Here is a 17,151-nt window from a genome sequence, read left to right as displayed (position 1 = left end):
TGCTTTTATTTTGGTAGGGAACTTTTCTTTTTCCTGTATGTGGAAAAAAAATTACGTTGCTTGCTGTCCAACACGACAATGTGCTCACATATTTTCTCAGGTTAAGTTGTTTGCGCTGATTGCTTGTTTAAATATATTGAGAAATAAGTTAAAAATGTCGCAGGTCGCAGGGGGTGCTGGAGCCTATCCCAGCTGTCTTTGGGTGAGAGTTGGGGTACACCCTGGACTGGTCGCCAGCCAATCACAGGGCACAAACAACCATTCACACTCACATTCATACCTATGGACAATTTGGAGTCGCCAATTAACCTAGCATGTTTTTGGAATATGGGAGGAAACCAGAGTACCCGGAGAAAACCCACACATGCACGGGAAGAACATGCAAACTCCACACAGAGATGGCCGAGGGTGGAATCGAACTTGGGTCTCCTAGCTGTGTGGCCTGTGTCCCAATAGTAGACATAATTAGAGAAAATAAGACACTCAAAACACAAATAAGACTTGTGTTCATGTATATTGCAAAAAGGTGTTACGGATGTGGACAGGAAGTGACATTGGGGGTTCAGAGTTGAGTTTTACCTTGGAGCCTGTGTTATTATTATGATTATTACGTTATTATGATTGTGCCTGTTGTCAGATAATTGCAACTGGTCATTCCGACATTACTGACACTTAGTGAGCAGTGTAGAATATCACATATCATCGACATGTCTTTGAATGTGTCTTCTAAATGCCTTATATTTTTGTTAGTTCATTTAACCATTTTAAGCTTGGAAATCCTTCTTTTAGCCACATAAATACAAACAATTGTTTTTATAATGCATCATTTCTTACTAATAATAGCCTGCAATGTGGAAAAGGAGGCCTATTTTCTACATTTGGCTAACTAGACAACATAACTAAACAAATGTTAGACGCAACTTTTGGTTCACTGTGTCAATCAAACTTGAGAAGTATCGTCAGCTGTATTGGAATGCTTGGCACGTGTGCTACCTAATGTGGCGTGATACCTTTGATCCTTTTTTTTATGAATAAGACACATTTCCAAATACATGCACAAACGCTGAGTAAAAATGGCAACAAGGCTTTTTGCGACCCATTCACGTTTCTCTCTGTTCAGTGAATCACTTCAGCCTCCACACACTATTCACGATGGCGTGCTAAAGCGCTTTAAAGAGCCATAAAGCGTCGAGGAACGAGGAGGATTTTCTGTTCTGACAAATCCATTTGCAGTTCAAAGCAATTGCGAGAACCAAACAAAGAGGAGAAGAAGAAGAAGAAGAAAGGGTGTCATTCATGTCCACTCTGCGCCCACTCATCTGCTGAGACAATAATGTCAGTGATTAAGACAGCAGAAAGGATGGAAAGGATGGGGAGGAGATGAGGGAAACCCAAGGAGAGAAGAGTGAAACGATAGGATGATCAATAGGCCAGTGCGCCCTCCTGTGGTAAAAACATCAAACTACATCTCATACATGTACAGTACAATACATAGCCCAAAATGACTTAACTACAGACTAATATTGACTTAAAGTGAAGTTTTATTTGCAAATAAATGTGTATATTCTAGTAAAATATGTAATAAAAACATCTCAATGTTAATTTCCCAAACAAATTTGGAACATTGTTCTTTTTTCTTGCCATCTTGCTGTCATTTCCAGTTAAGTAAAAATGTACTCTAACTCATAATTTGGTTAGGGTATAACTCGTATTGCACATTCATAAGCTTTTAATAATAGGTTTTAAGTTACATAGTGTAACAAAGTTGAACGAATGTATTGTGATGCAAAAATAATATTTGTTCTTAAGACTCATGGAAAAAGAGGAGGATGTTGTATTTTGTATTCAGTATACATTATGCAAAACATTTGAACTATAGATGGCACCTAAAAAAGAAAGACGTAATGGCACAACTTGGTGAAAGCATTTCCGGTGTAATGTTATTATACATGAAACATTAAAACATAATTTTGACCTTACCTGCTATTTTGATTTATATTCTCTTATCTTTTCCAAAATACACAATATTTCCTCCACGTAGAAATATGCATAAAAGTGACACCTATGTGGACCGCTTCTCCACACCTTGTTTGATCCCGAGCACCAGGTGAACAAACCAGTTTATCTGAACCATCCATCCTTTCTCCCTGCAGATCTCTATTTGGTCCAAGAGGTGACGCTGGGCCTCGTCTTTGCTGCGGCCGACGGTCAGCGCCTCGCGGATGTACTCGATGTCCTCCTTGCTGGTTAGCTGAGGCATGCCTGGTGTGGACATAGATATATATTAGCATATATACAACAGTGGCTATGCTAGTATCACGCAGAAAGGCAGCATACCTGTCATTAGCATCATGGAGAAGAGGATTATGAGCAGGTTGGTGTGGTGCCGAAGAGCGACGTAAGCTTTTACACACACGTCCTGATGCAGACACAGAAAGTATAGAAAAGGTGCATACATGTGTTATATGGGGAATTCATTTTGCTTGAAGCACCTGGAATTTCTGGAAGTGGGGGCTGCTCTTCTTTCCTGATGTTCCCATCACATACAGAAAGTCTGGCGTCAGCACAAAGGGAACCCACTCTTTACTGATTCCCATGAAACTCTTGTAATTCCCCAGGATGTGACCAAAGTCGATGTGGAAAAGATTCCCTACAGAAAGACATACATTTACTACTGTAGCATAGATACATTAAATAATGAAATGTTTACTTGATTACCAGATTCAGTGATCATGATGTTGTCATTGTGGCGATCACCGATGCCAAGGACGTAGGTAGCCACACAGTAGCCACCACAAGAATATAAAAACCTCTCCAAGGCCTGCTGAAACTGGAAACAGAGCCATTCCCAGTTTGTAAAACACAATAAGACCACTTCCACTGCAGGTTAGGAACAATTTCACATAAACATAAAACAAACAGCAATATGTCATACACTGTGACACTCTTGACAGGAAAACCGCTGAAGCTCACTTCCTTCCTGTGTGCTGTTTTGCTACTTCCTTTTAATACTGATGAAAACAAAACAATTCAGTGACACAGTAACTACACAGCAGAAGTCTGTAATGTTATGGTCACCTTTTCTTCACTGACACACTTGTCCCGCAGCCACTGATGAAGGATTTCATCTTTAAAGGCCCCGGTGCTTCCTACAACACTCTGCTGGATGTTAGCAATAGTGGTGGCGTCCTTTACGATCTCTATCATACCTGTGATCAAGAGGAGGACATGCTGAAAGAGAAATATGTGACTCATTTTTCTGGAGAAACCTCACTTATACTGTACCTATTCTGTTTCCAGTGGAAATACAGCCATAAGGTAACAGACACAAATCCAGAGATTCTGTCTCCCAGATAGATTGCATGATCAGCAGAATCTGACGAAAAACAAGAACCATAAAAGCATCATCAACTCAACCATAATCATCAACTGAGTCAGTAAGACATCTGAAGTGAGGACACTGGCTTGCCTGCAGGATGAGCATGTCCTGCCGGAGGTCGTCGCCATGTTTAAAGATGATGCCAATGGGGTCTTTGGCCAGCGTGGTGGGGTCGGCCCTTTTGAACTGCAGCCACAGCGGCTTCTTCTTTGATGCCATGACTTTGCACTGCTCAATCTGTGCACACAATAACCATTGTAGAGTCTGTAAGGCAGGGGTGATCTGTGGCTATTTGCGGCTTGCAGTTTACAACAGCAAATATTGAAAAATAAGTAAAAAGGCACATGTGGAAATACTTTTTCAGTATGCCGGCCTCGGTGGAAAAAAATCAACATATCAACATCATAGACATCATATTAGAGTCACTAAAATGTGTGTCCATTTTACCAGAAGGCCTCCAGCTCTCAGTCCAGGATCATACGGGACTCTGAAATTCTGCGGAAGACCGGCTGATTGAAGGGTCTCCAGCTTCTGACGCATCTGAAACACCACTGACAAGAATACAGCATTTATCATTAGCTCCATTACATCATGACTTTGAGATTCCAGCCCAGAAAGTTCACTTTGACACCTTGTGCTGTGACGTCGTACTTGTCAGGAGATATGGTCTTGATCTCTAGGGTGACCTTCTGTAGAGCCTCAGTCACCTCCACCTGGATAGCACCAGATGATTATGGATACAATATATATACATACATATATATAGTAGTTTTTCCCTATCATCGACACATGCATGCATAGTTATATAGTTGCTCACCTGTTTACCAAAATCCTGCAACATACATTCGCCGCACCCTCGTAGGTACGCCTCCAGTAGGACCGCATATCTCTGCTGGTAATGCATGGACTGGGCGATCTCACTCCGCAGGAACCAGAAGAGGAAATGGCCGATACGCTTACTCTGAGAAGACAAAAAAGGGTTGAAAATAGAGACAATGTATGAAAGCTTTAACTTTCTTGTGAGATTAAAATGCGATATTTGTCGTTCAGAAAAAGATATACCATCGGCATTAAAATAAACAATTAATCACGCAATAAATGAAAATGAGCTTCATAATATTGCCAGGTGCATGGAACAGCCAGGAAGAAAGATCACTCTGTGCATTGATTTCAGCAACTTAGCACATTTGTGCCATAGAACAAGGGCGTGAATGGAGTGAGCCCAGGAAAAACACAGGAAAAATTCAATTAATCGACTGTAATATAATGTCACATATTTTTTCTTTGTATCTTATTTGTATCGTTCTCATAGACCCTGTCTTGTGTATCGTCTCGTCTCGTGAACCGAGTGTCACGTGACACCCCTTTGAGTGAAGCATGCTATTTGTGATTAAGTAAACTTACCCTCAGAGCTCTCTTGAGCAGGAACCTAACCAGGGCGCTATCATGATATGGCTCAAACTTGACAGCCTGCAGTAAACACAAACACCCATACAGACATACGTATCAACTAGTTAATAGGGATAGTCCATTTAAACAGCAAGGAATAGCTAGTTGATCAGGTGGGAAAAAATACCCTTAAGGTGATGACTCCAAACAAAAAAAGCTTTGTCAACAGCAAACATTCTCATGTTTACAAAGAGAAAAATCACATGGCATTTGAAACGTCAGAGAATGCAGGATTATACGAGTAAAGCCTCAGAGAAGATATTTCTTGTTAACTCATTTGTGTGATTTTATGTATTGACAAGCAGGTTAGCTTGACAAAGAAGCACCTGGACAAGTTGCAGGAGGTATCTGAGCACGTCGTCGTCCTCCAGGGTCTCCAACTTCCTCACGGCCATTGAGCGAACCTGAGCATCCGAGTAGTGGCAATCGAGTAGTTGCATAGCCAAGCCAACATCCAAAACACTGAACAAAACAAGGCCAAAGGAAAAAGTGATGACCGATACGGCACCAGGTACCGACAACCTTAGACATTCAACACATTTACTGTATTAAAGACCTTACTCTTCAATAAGGCCTGTTATAAGTTAATTGGTTCCAGACCCAACAATGAAAACCTGTTTTTAATATGGTTTTTAACATAGAGCCCTCTAGACATCAATTAACACCCCTATAGTCACCTTTACACATTTTACCACTGCTATAGAGGACATGCAGCCGCTAGTGTGGATATCCACGTACCTGCTGTCCCATGCAGTGCTACGCTCCAACAGCTGGTGGGTGGCAAGCACATCTTCTTGTTTACCCCACCTGACTGAGGATAGCAGCTTTGGATAGGCCCTGACGGGAACATATTGTAAGCTTTGAGTGCTTTATTTAAATATGAATTTTCTTCTTCGGAGCAAGGAAAAACAAGCACCTGGGATCCCGCATACACCCATGCCGGAAATGCCAGAGCAGCTCTTTGTCCTCGGGACTCAACGGGTGTAAAGGGTCAGTAGCCACAATGGCTTCAAACTGTTTCTTCAGATGATTTGGCATCTCTCTTTGACCTCGTTCCCCTCCTTCAGATTCCTCTGGTACAGGACCGCCATCCCGGCCCAGGTCACGGTTCTTGGGAAGCACCACGGGGTAGCAGTACTTGTCCAGTAAAATGGCAATGGCCATAGATGAAGCCTTGTCCGGGTTGGTGGCTGATGTGAGTTTGTCGGCGTTGATGCTGCTGCTGCTGCTCTCCTCACTCTTCTCGGGCATTTTCCACATGTGGAGGACAAACTCACCCTGGCGCAGCAGGGAGCGATGGTCTACCAGAAGAAGGTTGACGTAGTACAAGAGGCGGCTCTTGGTCTTTCCTTAAACATCAGCAAGGGGAAGCAAGGTGAGGGTTCCATTGTGGTTTGTAAACATGGTGGGCGACTTTACCATCATGGTTTCCACCTCCTGCTGTGTTATCCTGGTAGGAACATCCTTTTGAGTTTGGAGTCTGGGGTTGTTTCCTACATACCACCTGAGCAGGAAACCGGAAAAATCTTACCCGCTATCGAAGAAAAAGTCCATAAGTGTAAAACAATAGCAAACGTTACCTGGAGGTTAAGCCTGGCACCTTTCGGTAGATCCTTGATTTTAATGTTAAACTCCAACCAACGGTTCCACAAGACTTCTTCATTGAAGGCTTTGGGGGATGTCCTCTCCTGCAAAATATATTACAGCAGCCATTTTATGACAGTATGTCTTCTCATGGAACTATACTGGAGAGATTCAAAATATCATTTAAAAGTGTTGTGGCATTCTGGGGGGTGTACAGTACATGTTGGAATTCCTCAATGAACCACAGCTCCTCAGTGCTAGCAGCACTATTTTGACCTCAATGGTTGTACGTTGACTCATTTTCAGTAGATAGAAAATGTCTACTGCTACAAAGGCTGTACATGGACTACTCTAAAGTAGTAATATTACACCTTGAGAAGATTTACAGTAATATAAATGGGTGCTGAACATTTTCTGAGATGCTGCATGTACATTTTATGACCTGGGCAAGAAGTTGTTGACTGTGGAAGATGCTGGCCTCGATAAACACAACAAAGTCTGGAATTTTGGGCAGTGTTGGGATGTCAATTCCCAGCACCTTGACCCTGAACTTCCTGTTGCAGTCCCACATGGAGATGGTGAACACTTGCTCGTGGTCCTTCTCCGCGATAGTCAACTGCTCGTGTGTGCCTGGGGGAAAAAGACAGAATCAAACCCAATAACTTCAAAGACAAAGTGGTGTTTATTATTATTCAGTTGTTTACCTGCTACACCAGTGCAATCATCCACTTGGGCCCAGTCCTCCTCATGGACTAAATCCAGTTCAAGACAAGGAGGCTTCTCCAGAGCCAAGTGGATCTCGTCGCCATTTTTTAGACACTGACGGATCCAGTTGAAGTTCTGCAGTGGTTCATCTCCATGCAGATACTCCTCCCTGTTTAAAAGTTAATTAATGTCTCACCTCACTGACCCTCTATAAAAGACACGTTGAACAAACCTGCCACACACTCTCAGCACAAAGTCTGACTCAGACGTGTTATCAGGGATGCCCAGCACCCCTCTTTTATTTGCCGTTTTGGAGAAAAAGCAGGCTAAAACCTGTATAAGACAGAAAATACGATGAAATTCCACAATAACTGAAGGGGAAAGAGCCAAACCTCCTTCTACCTGTGCTGGTGTGTCTTCAATGGAGACCTTGATGGTGTGACTGGTTGTGCTAATGTGGATTACCACCAGGATATGGCCATTGCTGACCTGGGAAGGCAAGGTGAAAAGGTCAAGGGCCAAACAGACATAAGGCTATACAGTATTAGCTGGCACTATACATTCTGAAGACAAATGATAAGATATTAATCATCTTTGCAGGAAACTGTCAGGCTGTAACATCCTTATTCAACGTGACCACTTCACTTAAATTGTGTGGGGGTTTTTTGCCGTTGTAGCCGAAAGACGTCGGTGAATATTGCATTGAAGCAATTGCAACCGGGGTGTTGTCTCAGAAGACGTTTCTGAGACATGTTGTGTTGTGACAACACTGGAATGTTGTGTGACAACACTACCCTATGGTACACTTCAATCTTGGTAACACCTTGGTAACACCCTGAGACAAAGGCTTGTACACCCCAAAGATCGGGAAGACCTGTGTTAGATTTTACGCTTGGGTTTGCATGTTCTCCCTGTGCATGCATGGGTTTTCTCCCGTTCCCAAAACATGCTAGGTTAATTGGCGACTCCAAATTGTCCATAGGTATGAATGTGAGTGTGAATGGTTGTTTGTCTATATGTGAAAATGAATGAATTAATAAAGAAATAACAAACACAACATAGCCACTTTTGAGGGTGCATCCATGACCCCTGTTACAACTGAATAGAATAGTAATGGCGGATTCCACCCAAATGATGGTGATTGGCTGTCAGAGGCCTCATTCCACTGCATCTTAGCAACTGTCATGTTGCACCACAAAAGACTGAAACCATTTTTAGTCTGGGGGGTAGCCTCTACCTCTGGATATAAATACTTGGACCCCCACATCATCCCCCTCAGGCTAGAACTGTCTTATCCAGTCTATGAGGATGAAGTGATGAAGCCTGCTGGGATGAGAGGCGAAACATCTTTTAAGACAACCGGAACAGTCCAGTTGCAATTGATTTAATGCCCTGAAAACAGCCTAAAGACAAAGTATAAACATATGATGAACACAATATAATTTTATTTAAATAGGGACGCTCCAATTGATTGGCCACCGATCAGTATTCAAGGCCGTTCACAAAAATCACATATATGCTGTATCATGTAGAGTTGTCAACACTCCGCCAAGGGATGTACTTTTTCCCATATTGCCGTATCAACACTTGTCTGTATGCCCTCAATGGCTGTCTTGCCAACAGTCATGCATGATATAGTCATGGTATTGGGTTGCATGAGTGCTTCAGACACTGAGAAACTATGGGTTTCACTGAGGCAAACCACATACAATACCACAACTATTGAACATACCTTCCACAAAAGGTACTCAGGCAGCAGTTTGTGCGTCACCCAGGGGTCCATAGAGTAGAGTTTTGGATCACGGTCCGACAGTTCGATGCGTCGAGGTGTCAGCAGCTTCCTGCGGGTGAACTCCAGCTCGTCGTCGTGCACGTTGCTGACGTCGGTAACGTCGTAGCCAATCAGGTAGTTGAGGTAACGCTGGTACTGAAGGGTCTCATCCGATGGTTGCGGACGAGGCACCAGCTTTATCCGGCCTACATCCTTCTTCAATGCTTTATAAAAAAACAAAAAACAATCCCAGGTTGTTACAATGTATCACAAAGACAAGAGGCTGTAAACAAGCAAACCTTTCCAATAGCGTATGCAGTCCAGCGTCTGGAAGACTTGGTGCTTGTCGTAGATCTCACACATGCTGCCTTTCTTCTGGTAGAGCAGGATGCAGTGGTCAGGAGAAAAGCGCTGGTAGAATTCCGGACAGAGGTTTGACGTCACCGCCTTCAGCCACACCTGGGCCTTCACCTAGGAGTTGACAATTGTGTAAAGCCACCCAAAGTCACGCAGAAAATAAATAACACATTGAGCAACCTGTTCCACTGTCCAGTTCCCTGCAACCTCTAGTTGTAGAGAGTCGGGGCAGGTCCCACCCCTCGCCATAGTGGGAAGTATAAACTCCACAGTGATGTGATCCATGGAGCTGCAGGTGGATGACATGATGGCCTTCTTTCTTCTCCGGCGACGACTGTCTTCTCGCAACACCACTCGCTCTTCGTCGCTCACCTGGATCAGCTGCTCGTCCATCACCTAGCTTGAGGACACAATTGTTGTATACGGATGTTTCATTTTACAGTCACCGGGTTCTGATTATGTCTTCTAATATGATGAAAAGACATGAAGTCTTGCTAAAGAGGAAGATAAAAATATAATTTTACAAAAATACAGTTTATATCTTGAAGGTAACAGTTATTGCTTTTTAAAGGGCTGATGTAATTGTACTATAGAAAAGCACCATAATCCGAACCAAGCAGTCTTATTTTAGACTACAGGATGTAATGGTGTTTCCCCGCCTTCTGTCACATCTCTGAATGAAGTTTTAAGAAAACAGGAAGCAAAGGTCGACACTGTATGAATCTAAAAGTGCACAAAATGACACAGCCTGTTCTTAAATGTACATAACATATGTACATGACAAACAAACGTGCCGCCATATCTAAATGAGAACCAAATGAGTTATCAAAACTTCAGCGGAAGTGGTGCTCAACACTGAGTTATAACGGTATATAATTGCCGGAATAATGTCGACAGAATAGCAAAAAGCAACTCACCAAAACACAAAGAGGGCGATGACACCCGCCAACGAAAGATTCGTCATTTAAGCAAGACTGACAGAGCACGTAAACTTTGAAAAAAAAGTGCTTTTAGATGAGCCGACAGTGTTGCTTCCCTTGCCAGGAGTCAAGCTCATTTGGTGGATTTTTGGACCAGCAGCTCGCCGGTTCCGGCGTTTCCTTCAAAATAAAGTATAGTCATCTTTTCCTGAATTGCAGTAAGATTTCATGCTTCACTACCATGAGTTTTTGATTGGGATTTTATTTAAAAAGAGCATCACAAATTCATTAAGTGCATGTTAATGGATATATAGTTTTGCTGCACTCCCGTTTTATGGAGCAAAATGTACAGCGCTGCTAATATAGTTGCAGACCGTGGACGATTTTATTTACCACATTCTTACATATTAGATTATTTAAAATGATGTCACACGTGACTGGAATTGTAAAAAAACGAGAGCACGTATATCCGCATATATACAGTATGTTTTGATAATACAATAATAATAACTGTGCCGTCTGCAACAACCAATGAGAATTCGAATAGCTGGAAATTGACGGCAGGCTGGCCCAATAGGATCGTGTTTATCCCAGCCTCCTTTTCCCGTACAAGGCCACTGTTTAGGTGAGTTAAGTAAAGTTCATTAAAACTTTTCCTGCTTTTAAAGCGTTGAATTCGACACATGACCTCACCGATGTAATGAATATGCCCTAAACTTGCAAAATACGAGACAATATTGAGATGACGACGTCTGTCGTTAACACAAATACCAGCTTAGCTGTTCGCTCTTAAAGCTTCATTGTTGACGTTGTTGAAACTCCCTTTTACGTACTAAAAAATACTCACTCGCTGCATTTAATGTATTTAATAGCATTTTCTCAACTCGGAACATTGTGTTTTTTAATGAATAAGATACACTATAACCAATTCTTTTCGTTTTCGTCGACTGATATCCCTTTTAATGAATAAGGTACACTATAACCAATTCTTTTCGTTTTCGTCGACTGATATCCCTTTTTGATGGTACTTTCGTTGCGTAACAAACCACACCGTTTCGTCTTGAGTTGATATGACATAATTATAACTGGTCGACTACATTTGATCTAAATAATATGATGTGATAACACTTTTTACGACTTGCTCCATATGTATTCGTCATTCACGTAGCATTGAATGAATGGAGAACTGCGCGCATGCGCGGACTATCAAAATTGTGAACAGGTTGTCACATGATGGCAATATGGTGAAACAGGGACTAAGAGAATTTACAGTATATTATTGGTAGATTTATTTGTTTAAAATAATGAAGAAATGACATAAGTACTGCAAAATGGAATGTAAAATTATGTAATATTATATGTTCCTCCTGTTTCAGTGACTGTGAACATCATGATGTGGGAGGTAGTGATCCCTAAAGGGCTGTCCACTCACCCGAAACAACACAAGGAGCCTCCCTATGAACACACAGGTATCCAACCTCGCCATTGCGACAAACTCACATTCTCATCGGTATCTCCTGTGGTTGTGATCTCTCCTCAGCTGACCTTCCAAAACTTCAGGAGGTACCAGAGAATGGAACAGCAGCAGTTTATCAAGTCGAATTGAAGCATTGTCCTCCCGTACGCGACGCCCACTGGCTTACTCAACTCGCTCACATCGCTACCGGTCCTCAGAGCCCACTACTACGAGAGCCGTCCCACAGCAGGTACCAGCACATGTGTGTACTCACCCCTTTTAGAAACACGATGATTTCTACTAATGTGTTAAATCACAAATGCACCAGGAGTGATCTACATTCTTACGCCCGGCCACCCCTTCCTCACCCCAGGGAGCGACCCCACAGCAGAGTAGACCAAATATGTCAATTTTAAGAGTGAGCTTAACGTGTGACGGACGTCTGACAGTGTATGTTACCGCAGACGAGCAGCGAGGGTAGCGCCACAGTGTCCACCAGGTCCTCTGGGTCTGATGATGAAGACATGGTCTGGAGCATCTCCTGGCCTGCCACAGTCTGGCACTGTTTTCTCAAAGGTACCAAACATTACTATTAATGTTATTTTTGCTTCTGCGGTAAATATGGAAGGATCAGAATATTTTAAAGCATCTAAAGCAGGGGTCTGAAACTCAATTTACTTGGGGGCCACTGGAGCTCGGGTCTGGGTGAGACTGGGCCGCATCAGGTTTTCCAAAAAACAAACAAAAAAAACGCATTTATTAAAAACAACAATTTTTTAAAAACTTCGCTTTGGTTCCAATTTTCTACAATAAAAGCTCTGATAAAACATTCCACTGTTCTTAAATATCTTACTTTTTATTTTTCTACACAAAATAAGATGAAAAATAAATAAACAAATCAAGAATAGAGAAAATCAATCAATCAGTAATAAATAAATAAATATAATAATAATAATAATAAAACGGCAAATAATAAAAACTTAAGAAACCACATATAGTTGGTGGGTAGACAAATTATTTTTTTCAGATTAAAATGAACAAAGCATTATTAGAGCCCTGTAGACATGACAAAACACGACTATAGTCACATTTATACTCTTTTTTATTTACAACATATTGCGCAACTGCAGGGTCTTGAGACACCTGCTAACTCGCAAACTAGAGAGCTAGCGACCTAAACGGTAGCCTTCTAGTTATTTCCTTTAAACTTAAATAGCCAAAAACTTACCACTTCCACACGGATAGGGAGGATAACTATTAACAGTTATTTAACCTTTAACATGAACATTAATCAAACGACATCATTTTTTCTGGGTACATGATACCATACAGCATCCATATCAAACTTGTGCGGGCCGCACTATCATTAAACTTTCATATCATGGCGGGGGCCTCAAACTAGTGTCCTGTGGGCCACATGTTTGAGACCCCTGATCTAAAGTGTCAAGGTGGAGGGAATTATGGACATGTTTATGTACTAGAAGTTGTAATAGTTGAATAGAAGTTGAATTTATGATCTCCCTGCAGATACGTACCTACGTTTCCACAGTGGCTCTAATGCTGAATGGCAGAATGTTGAGGACCTTGAATCAGGCAACGAGGAACAGTCGACATCCCTGAAGGTATTTTTAAGTCAATATTGTTGTAAGCATCTTGTTAGTGGACTTAATGCCGCTTTCATACATTTCCGACCCCACAGAGTTACGGCTCTGAGGGTCTCCAGCTCATCGCACATTCAGAAACTGTTCTCTCAGGTCAAGTAGTCCTGCAACTCACCTTTGACCCTGGAGTAGTCGGGCACAGCCTCTTAACTACCCGATGTCAACTGGACCACCCGTTCTATGTCAAAAATAAAGGTAGGTGAAAGCAAAGAGTTACGGAGTGACGTCTTATTCAACATTGAAATGATTGTATTGTCATTTTTATCAGGTTGGTCATCATTCTACCCGAGCTTGACCGTGGTGCATTATGGGATAGCGGGCTATGAAATGAAGATAGGTGATGTGTGCCTGCCTCCGGGTCATAGAGAAGCCAAACAAATAGATGACTCGCTTGTTTTTGACACATTCAGGAGGTAACGCCTGCATTATATTTGACCTTATTGGAATTAGCGTAGTTAGTAATTATGTGTCAATCTTCCTCAGTTATGATTTCACACCAATGGATTCTTCGGCAGTGTACCTGTTGAGCAGCATGGCCAGACGGCGGCACGCCTCCCAATCCAGTGGGGGCGCTGTTTCACCAGATCGAGACACATTACAAGGTTTCAGTCCATTCTTTTACATTGTCAATTTAGAAAGGGAATAACATAGTATGAAAAAAAACACAATCTACAGGCAGTCACAGGACCAGCCACGCACACGCTCCTCTCCGTCAGCCAATCAAAAGTCAGTATGCCAAGAAAGCAGGAAGTCACCACACCCCACCCAAGTGCAAGCGGCCAATGAATGCATTCATGCTTTTTGCCAAGAAGTTCAGGGTGCAGTACACACAAATGCACCCAGGCAAGGACAACAGGTCGGTGTGAATCCAGATTGCCATTCTTTATCCTATCATGCATGTGAAATGACATGCGTGTGCATGCAGAGCCATCAGTGTTCTCCTTGGTGAGCGGTGGAAGAAAATGCAAAACGAGGAGCGACGGGTGTTTACCTTGCAGGCCAAAGCGCTCGCTGAGGAACAGAAGAGACTCGATCCAGACTGTTGGAAACGCAAACGTGCTGACTACGTAAGAACACACACACACGCACAGTAATTCATCTGTCATGTTAAATTCACCTATTTCTCAGCAGGGGAATTAGACTGCAGACAAGCAAGGATGGCCAATGCAGAACTACATGCACATTTACAATAGCCTAAACACGCTGAACATGAAGCATTATACGTATCTCAATACATTAGCTTTGGAGTTTGCTCATACTGCTTTAAATGACGCTATAAATCAGGCGTACATCTCCTATATTCCAAGCACATTAGATTTTTTTTGTGTGTGTGTTGATTTCTATGATTTATTTTAAAGCAAATTACCAAAAATCTTGATATATGCTTGAAACAGAGGTGCAGGCTTAGGTCTTTTTAGGTCATGTCAAAGAAATTACTTTTTTACGCATGATTGTACATGACATTCATGGCTATCACAGCCATTGGAATACATGCTGGCATGCATGTAATATCAATATCTTCAGTGTCTGAACCATAATAAGATAAAGGGGTTTTGCTTGATGGCAGCCATGTTTTTCAACCAATTTTGCTGAAATTTTACAGACATGTCTTTGTCGGTCAGTTAGAGTTAAATACATTATTTTTAAGGATAAAAGTTCATGTACTACAACATAAAGCATGTATTTAGTAGGGTAGTTTTTACCAAAAGTCTTTATTATGATGGATATGTTACAGTAGGGGCGGCACGGTCGTCTAGTGGTTAGTGCGCAGACCTCACAGCTAGGAGACCAGGGTTCAATTCCACCTTCAGGCATCTCTGTGTGGAGTTTGCATGTTCTCCTCGTGCCTGCGTGGGTTTTCTCCGGGTACTCCGGTTTCCTCCCACATTCCAAAAACATGCTAGGTTAATTGGCGACTCCAAATTGTCCATAGGTATGAATGTGAGTGTGAATGGTTGTTTGTCTATATGTGCCCTGTGATTGGCTGGCGACCAGTCCAGGGTGTACCCCATTTTTAGTCTTTTTTTTATTGGTGCACTGGACACTATTATGCTAGGTATGAGCATGCTGACATTAACAAGAGCATATTCAATTTTTTTGTGATTTTAAGGAAACAGGACTATCATGCTAGGTGTTAGCATGCTAACATAATTATACAACATTTTGAACATTTTCAGAGGTACACGCTTATACAAACAATTAGCGCTATTATGCTAGGTGTAACATTAGCATGTTAGCATTCTGCAAGTCATTCAAACCCTTCCATGGAATGTTTTCATAGTCAAGGAATGTAAATGTGTCGATAAAATAAATATTTATGCTGACCACTCATGATACTTCAAATATGGCGACTGCCTTCTTGTGAAGTTGATAAAAACACATTTTTTGACCCGGGGCTACTAGTAGAGACAGTAGGGTTAGTTGAATAAGGTTGTTAATTGGAGCATTTACGGTATAACTTGTGTGACATGAGTGAGTTTGGCTTTTATGTCCACTGCAGGGTGCTGTGAAGCATTAATAACATGTTGCTATAATAATAAATTCAATGTTTGGTGTTCCAGAAATATTGCATATGTACAACCTGTGTTATTACAATATTTATAAAGCACTGTATACACTTTATCATGTTAAACTGCCGTGCTATAATGTTTAATGAAAAGTGTTGATATAATTTTGCTTTTGGGGCTCTGGAGTCTTTTAATGTCACTGCTTGCTGTAATATAAGTATATGTAATATAAGATATGGAAAAGAAATAAAGAGGACTTACATTTCAAGTCAAAAAGTCTTTATTCCATCTGTTCCTATTTACATACTGCACACGCTCGTGGCTGGAGATGAATGTGCTAAACGGCTACAATGATCATATTGATAAAAAAGCATTAACAATGTGTTAAATCTATGATCAGTAATTCAGTAGTGGAGTTATCAAATAGAATCCACACAGTTATACAGTATATACGTGGAAATGGCTAGAAAATGTCTTAGAAAATATATAGATACAGTAAAAACTTACAGTAATTTGGCCTTTTGGTGTTTCAGGGATATTTACACACACACACACACACACACACACACACTCACACATACAAAGTAGAATGATAGTTGCTGTAGGAGAAGCTGGTTGTTTGATTGATCGTGCCTGATTGTGGACCATTTAGACAAAATACGTTCAATACTGACAACACAATTTGGATGGAATGTCGCTCCCCTTCATGAAGCTAACAAGACAGTATACCCACCTTTAGGAAAGATAGAAGTCATCCAACAGTCCAGCAAAAAAAGCTTTAAAGTACAAGAGTGAGTTACAAAAGGCACCGGAGCCAATGGCAGTCATCACTACTTTTTTAAACACTCCTAAATAATGCTGGTTAACTAGGGAATTAGCCTAGGAAATGTTTATTATGTTTATTAAAATGGAGTCATTTGTATTCTGTGATTTAAATGTGCTTTTGCACCCAAATGCAACGGATACAGGGAAATTATATTAGCATTCTGTGAGCACAATAGTGGGAGACTTTGCCTTTTTTGTTTGAAGGAAGCCATGACATTTGCAGAAGATTACTTTAAAGTGTAAAATAAGTACTCACAACTCTTGGACGCTTGCAGAGACGACTCAAGTTCATCGTGTTTTAGCGTTAGTGTGTACTGTAAGTGTGGGTGGCCTCTACATGAGTGACTCAAGGCTTTCAGCAATGTTGGTCTTCCCCAACAGTACTGATCCATTGGTTTCTGGACTCTGGAGGGCTCGCTGGTCCTCCTGGCTGCTCACCAGACTCAGCACTGCACGGTACAGATACTGGTACTGCTCCTGCAGAGGCATGATGGTTTTTCTCATTATTGTCCCAACACAGGTGTGTGTTTAAGTACT

At 41.6% G+C, this 17,151-nt stretch overlaps 3 protein-coding genes and 1 long non-coding RNA gene across 11 annotated transcripts in view; 2 read left to right on the top strand and 2 right to left on the bottom strand.

Annotated features, from left to right (window-relative positions):
* Positions 1–1,309: 1,309 nt before the first annotated feature.
* Positions 1,310–10,419, bottom strand: pik3cg (phosphatidylinositol-4,5-bisphosphate 3-kinase, catalytic subunit gamma). 2 transcript variants are annotated; one of them, XM_078798295.1, is made up of 24 exons: positions 10,163–10,417; positions 9,426–9,645; positions 9,188–9,359; positions 8,850–9,112; positions 7,520–7,606; positions 7,350–7,450; positions 7,117–7,286; positions 6,855–7,042; positions 6,409–6,516; positions 6,248–6,332; positions 5,745–6,177; positions 5,567–5,665; positions 5,155–5,290; positions 4,784–4,849; positions 4,197–4,340; positions 4,011–4,092; positions 3,827–3,930; positions 3,470–3,616; positions 3,286–3,376; positions 3,079–3,209; positions 2,719–2,830; positions 2,493–2,650; positions 2,338–2,419; positions 1,313–2,262 (listed from the first exon to the last, which is right to left on the bottom strand). In XM_078798295.1, exons 2-24 carry the CDS (start codon positions 9,636–9,638, stop codon positions 2,063–2,065), a joined length of 3,372 nt encoding a protein of 1,123 aa, XP_078654421.1. In that variant the 5' UTR covers positions 9,639–9,645; positions 10,163–10,417; the 3' UTR covers positions 1,313–2,062. The 2 variants fall into 2 exon arrangements, with proteins under 2 accessions (XP_057934691.2, XP_078654421.1); XM_058078708.2 differs by having other exon boundaries at positions 1,310–2,262; positions 7,350–7,606; positions 10,163–10,419.
* On the top strand, positions 5,131–9,904 carry LOC144902009 (uncharacterized). 3 transcript variants are annotated; one of them, XR_013630236.1, is made up of 4 exons: positions 5,131–5,339; positions 5,732–5,818; positions 5,896–6,203; positions 9,276–9,904. It is a non-coding gene; the product is annotated as an uncharacterized LOC144902009 (long non-coding RNA). The 3 variants fall into 3 exon arrangements; XR_013630235.1 differs by lacking the exon at positions 9,276–9,904 and adding an exon at positions 6,976–7,699; XR_013630234.1 differs by lacking the exon at positions 9,276–9,904 and having other exon boundaries at positions 5,896–6,528.
* Positions 10,420–10,745: 326 nt separating the features above from the next.
* On the top strand, positions 10,746–14,904 carry LOC131132775 (HMG box-containing protein 1-like). The gene is made up of 12 exons (XM_078798298.1): positions 10,746–10,790; positions 11,542–11,634; positions 11,706–11,871; positions 11,950–12,013; positions 12,086–12,197; positions 13,149–13,243; positions 13,321–13,477; positions 13,551–13,695; positions 13,766–13,884; positions 13,958–14,138; positions 14,208–14,349; positions 14,414–14,904. Exons 2-12 carry the CDS (start codon positions 11,556–11,558, stop codon positions 14,420–14,422), a joined length of 1,269 nt encoding a protein of 422 aa, XP_078654424.1. The 5' UTR covers positions 10,746–10,790; positions 11,542–11,555; the 3' UTR covers positions 14,423–14,904.
* A 1,147-nt stretch (positions 14,905–16,051) lies between these two features.
* The window catches only part of ptprz1b (protein tyrosine phosphatase receptor type Z1b), a 44,811-nt gene continuing 43,711 nt past the window's right edge, over positions 16,052–17,151 (bottom strand). For all 5 annotated transcript variants that reach the window (XM_078798265.1, XM_078798268.1, XM_058078703.2 and 2 more), the window contains one exon: positions 16,052–17,091. In XM_078798265.1, coding sequence (XP_078654391.1) covers positions 16,948–17,091 — 144 coding nt within the window. In that variant the 3' untranslated portion in view covers positions 16,052–16,947. The remainder of the gene's footprint in view (positions 17,092–17,151) is intronic.

Source organism: Doryrhamphus excisus, linkage group LG2, assembly GCF_037039965.1.
Source record: "Doryrhamphus excisus strain RoL-2023G ecotype Guam linkage group LG2, RoL_Dexc_Guam_v1.1, whole genome shotgun sequence".
Classification (NCBI taxonomy): Eukaryota; Metazoa; Chordata; class Actinopteri; order Syngnathiformes; family Syngnathidae; genus Doryrhamphus; species Doryrhamphus excisus.
Note: the sequence above shows the minus strand (reverse complement) of the source record. Positions and strands in the feature narration are given on the sequence as shown.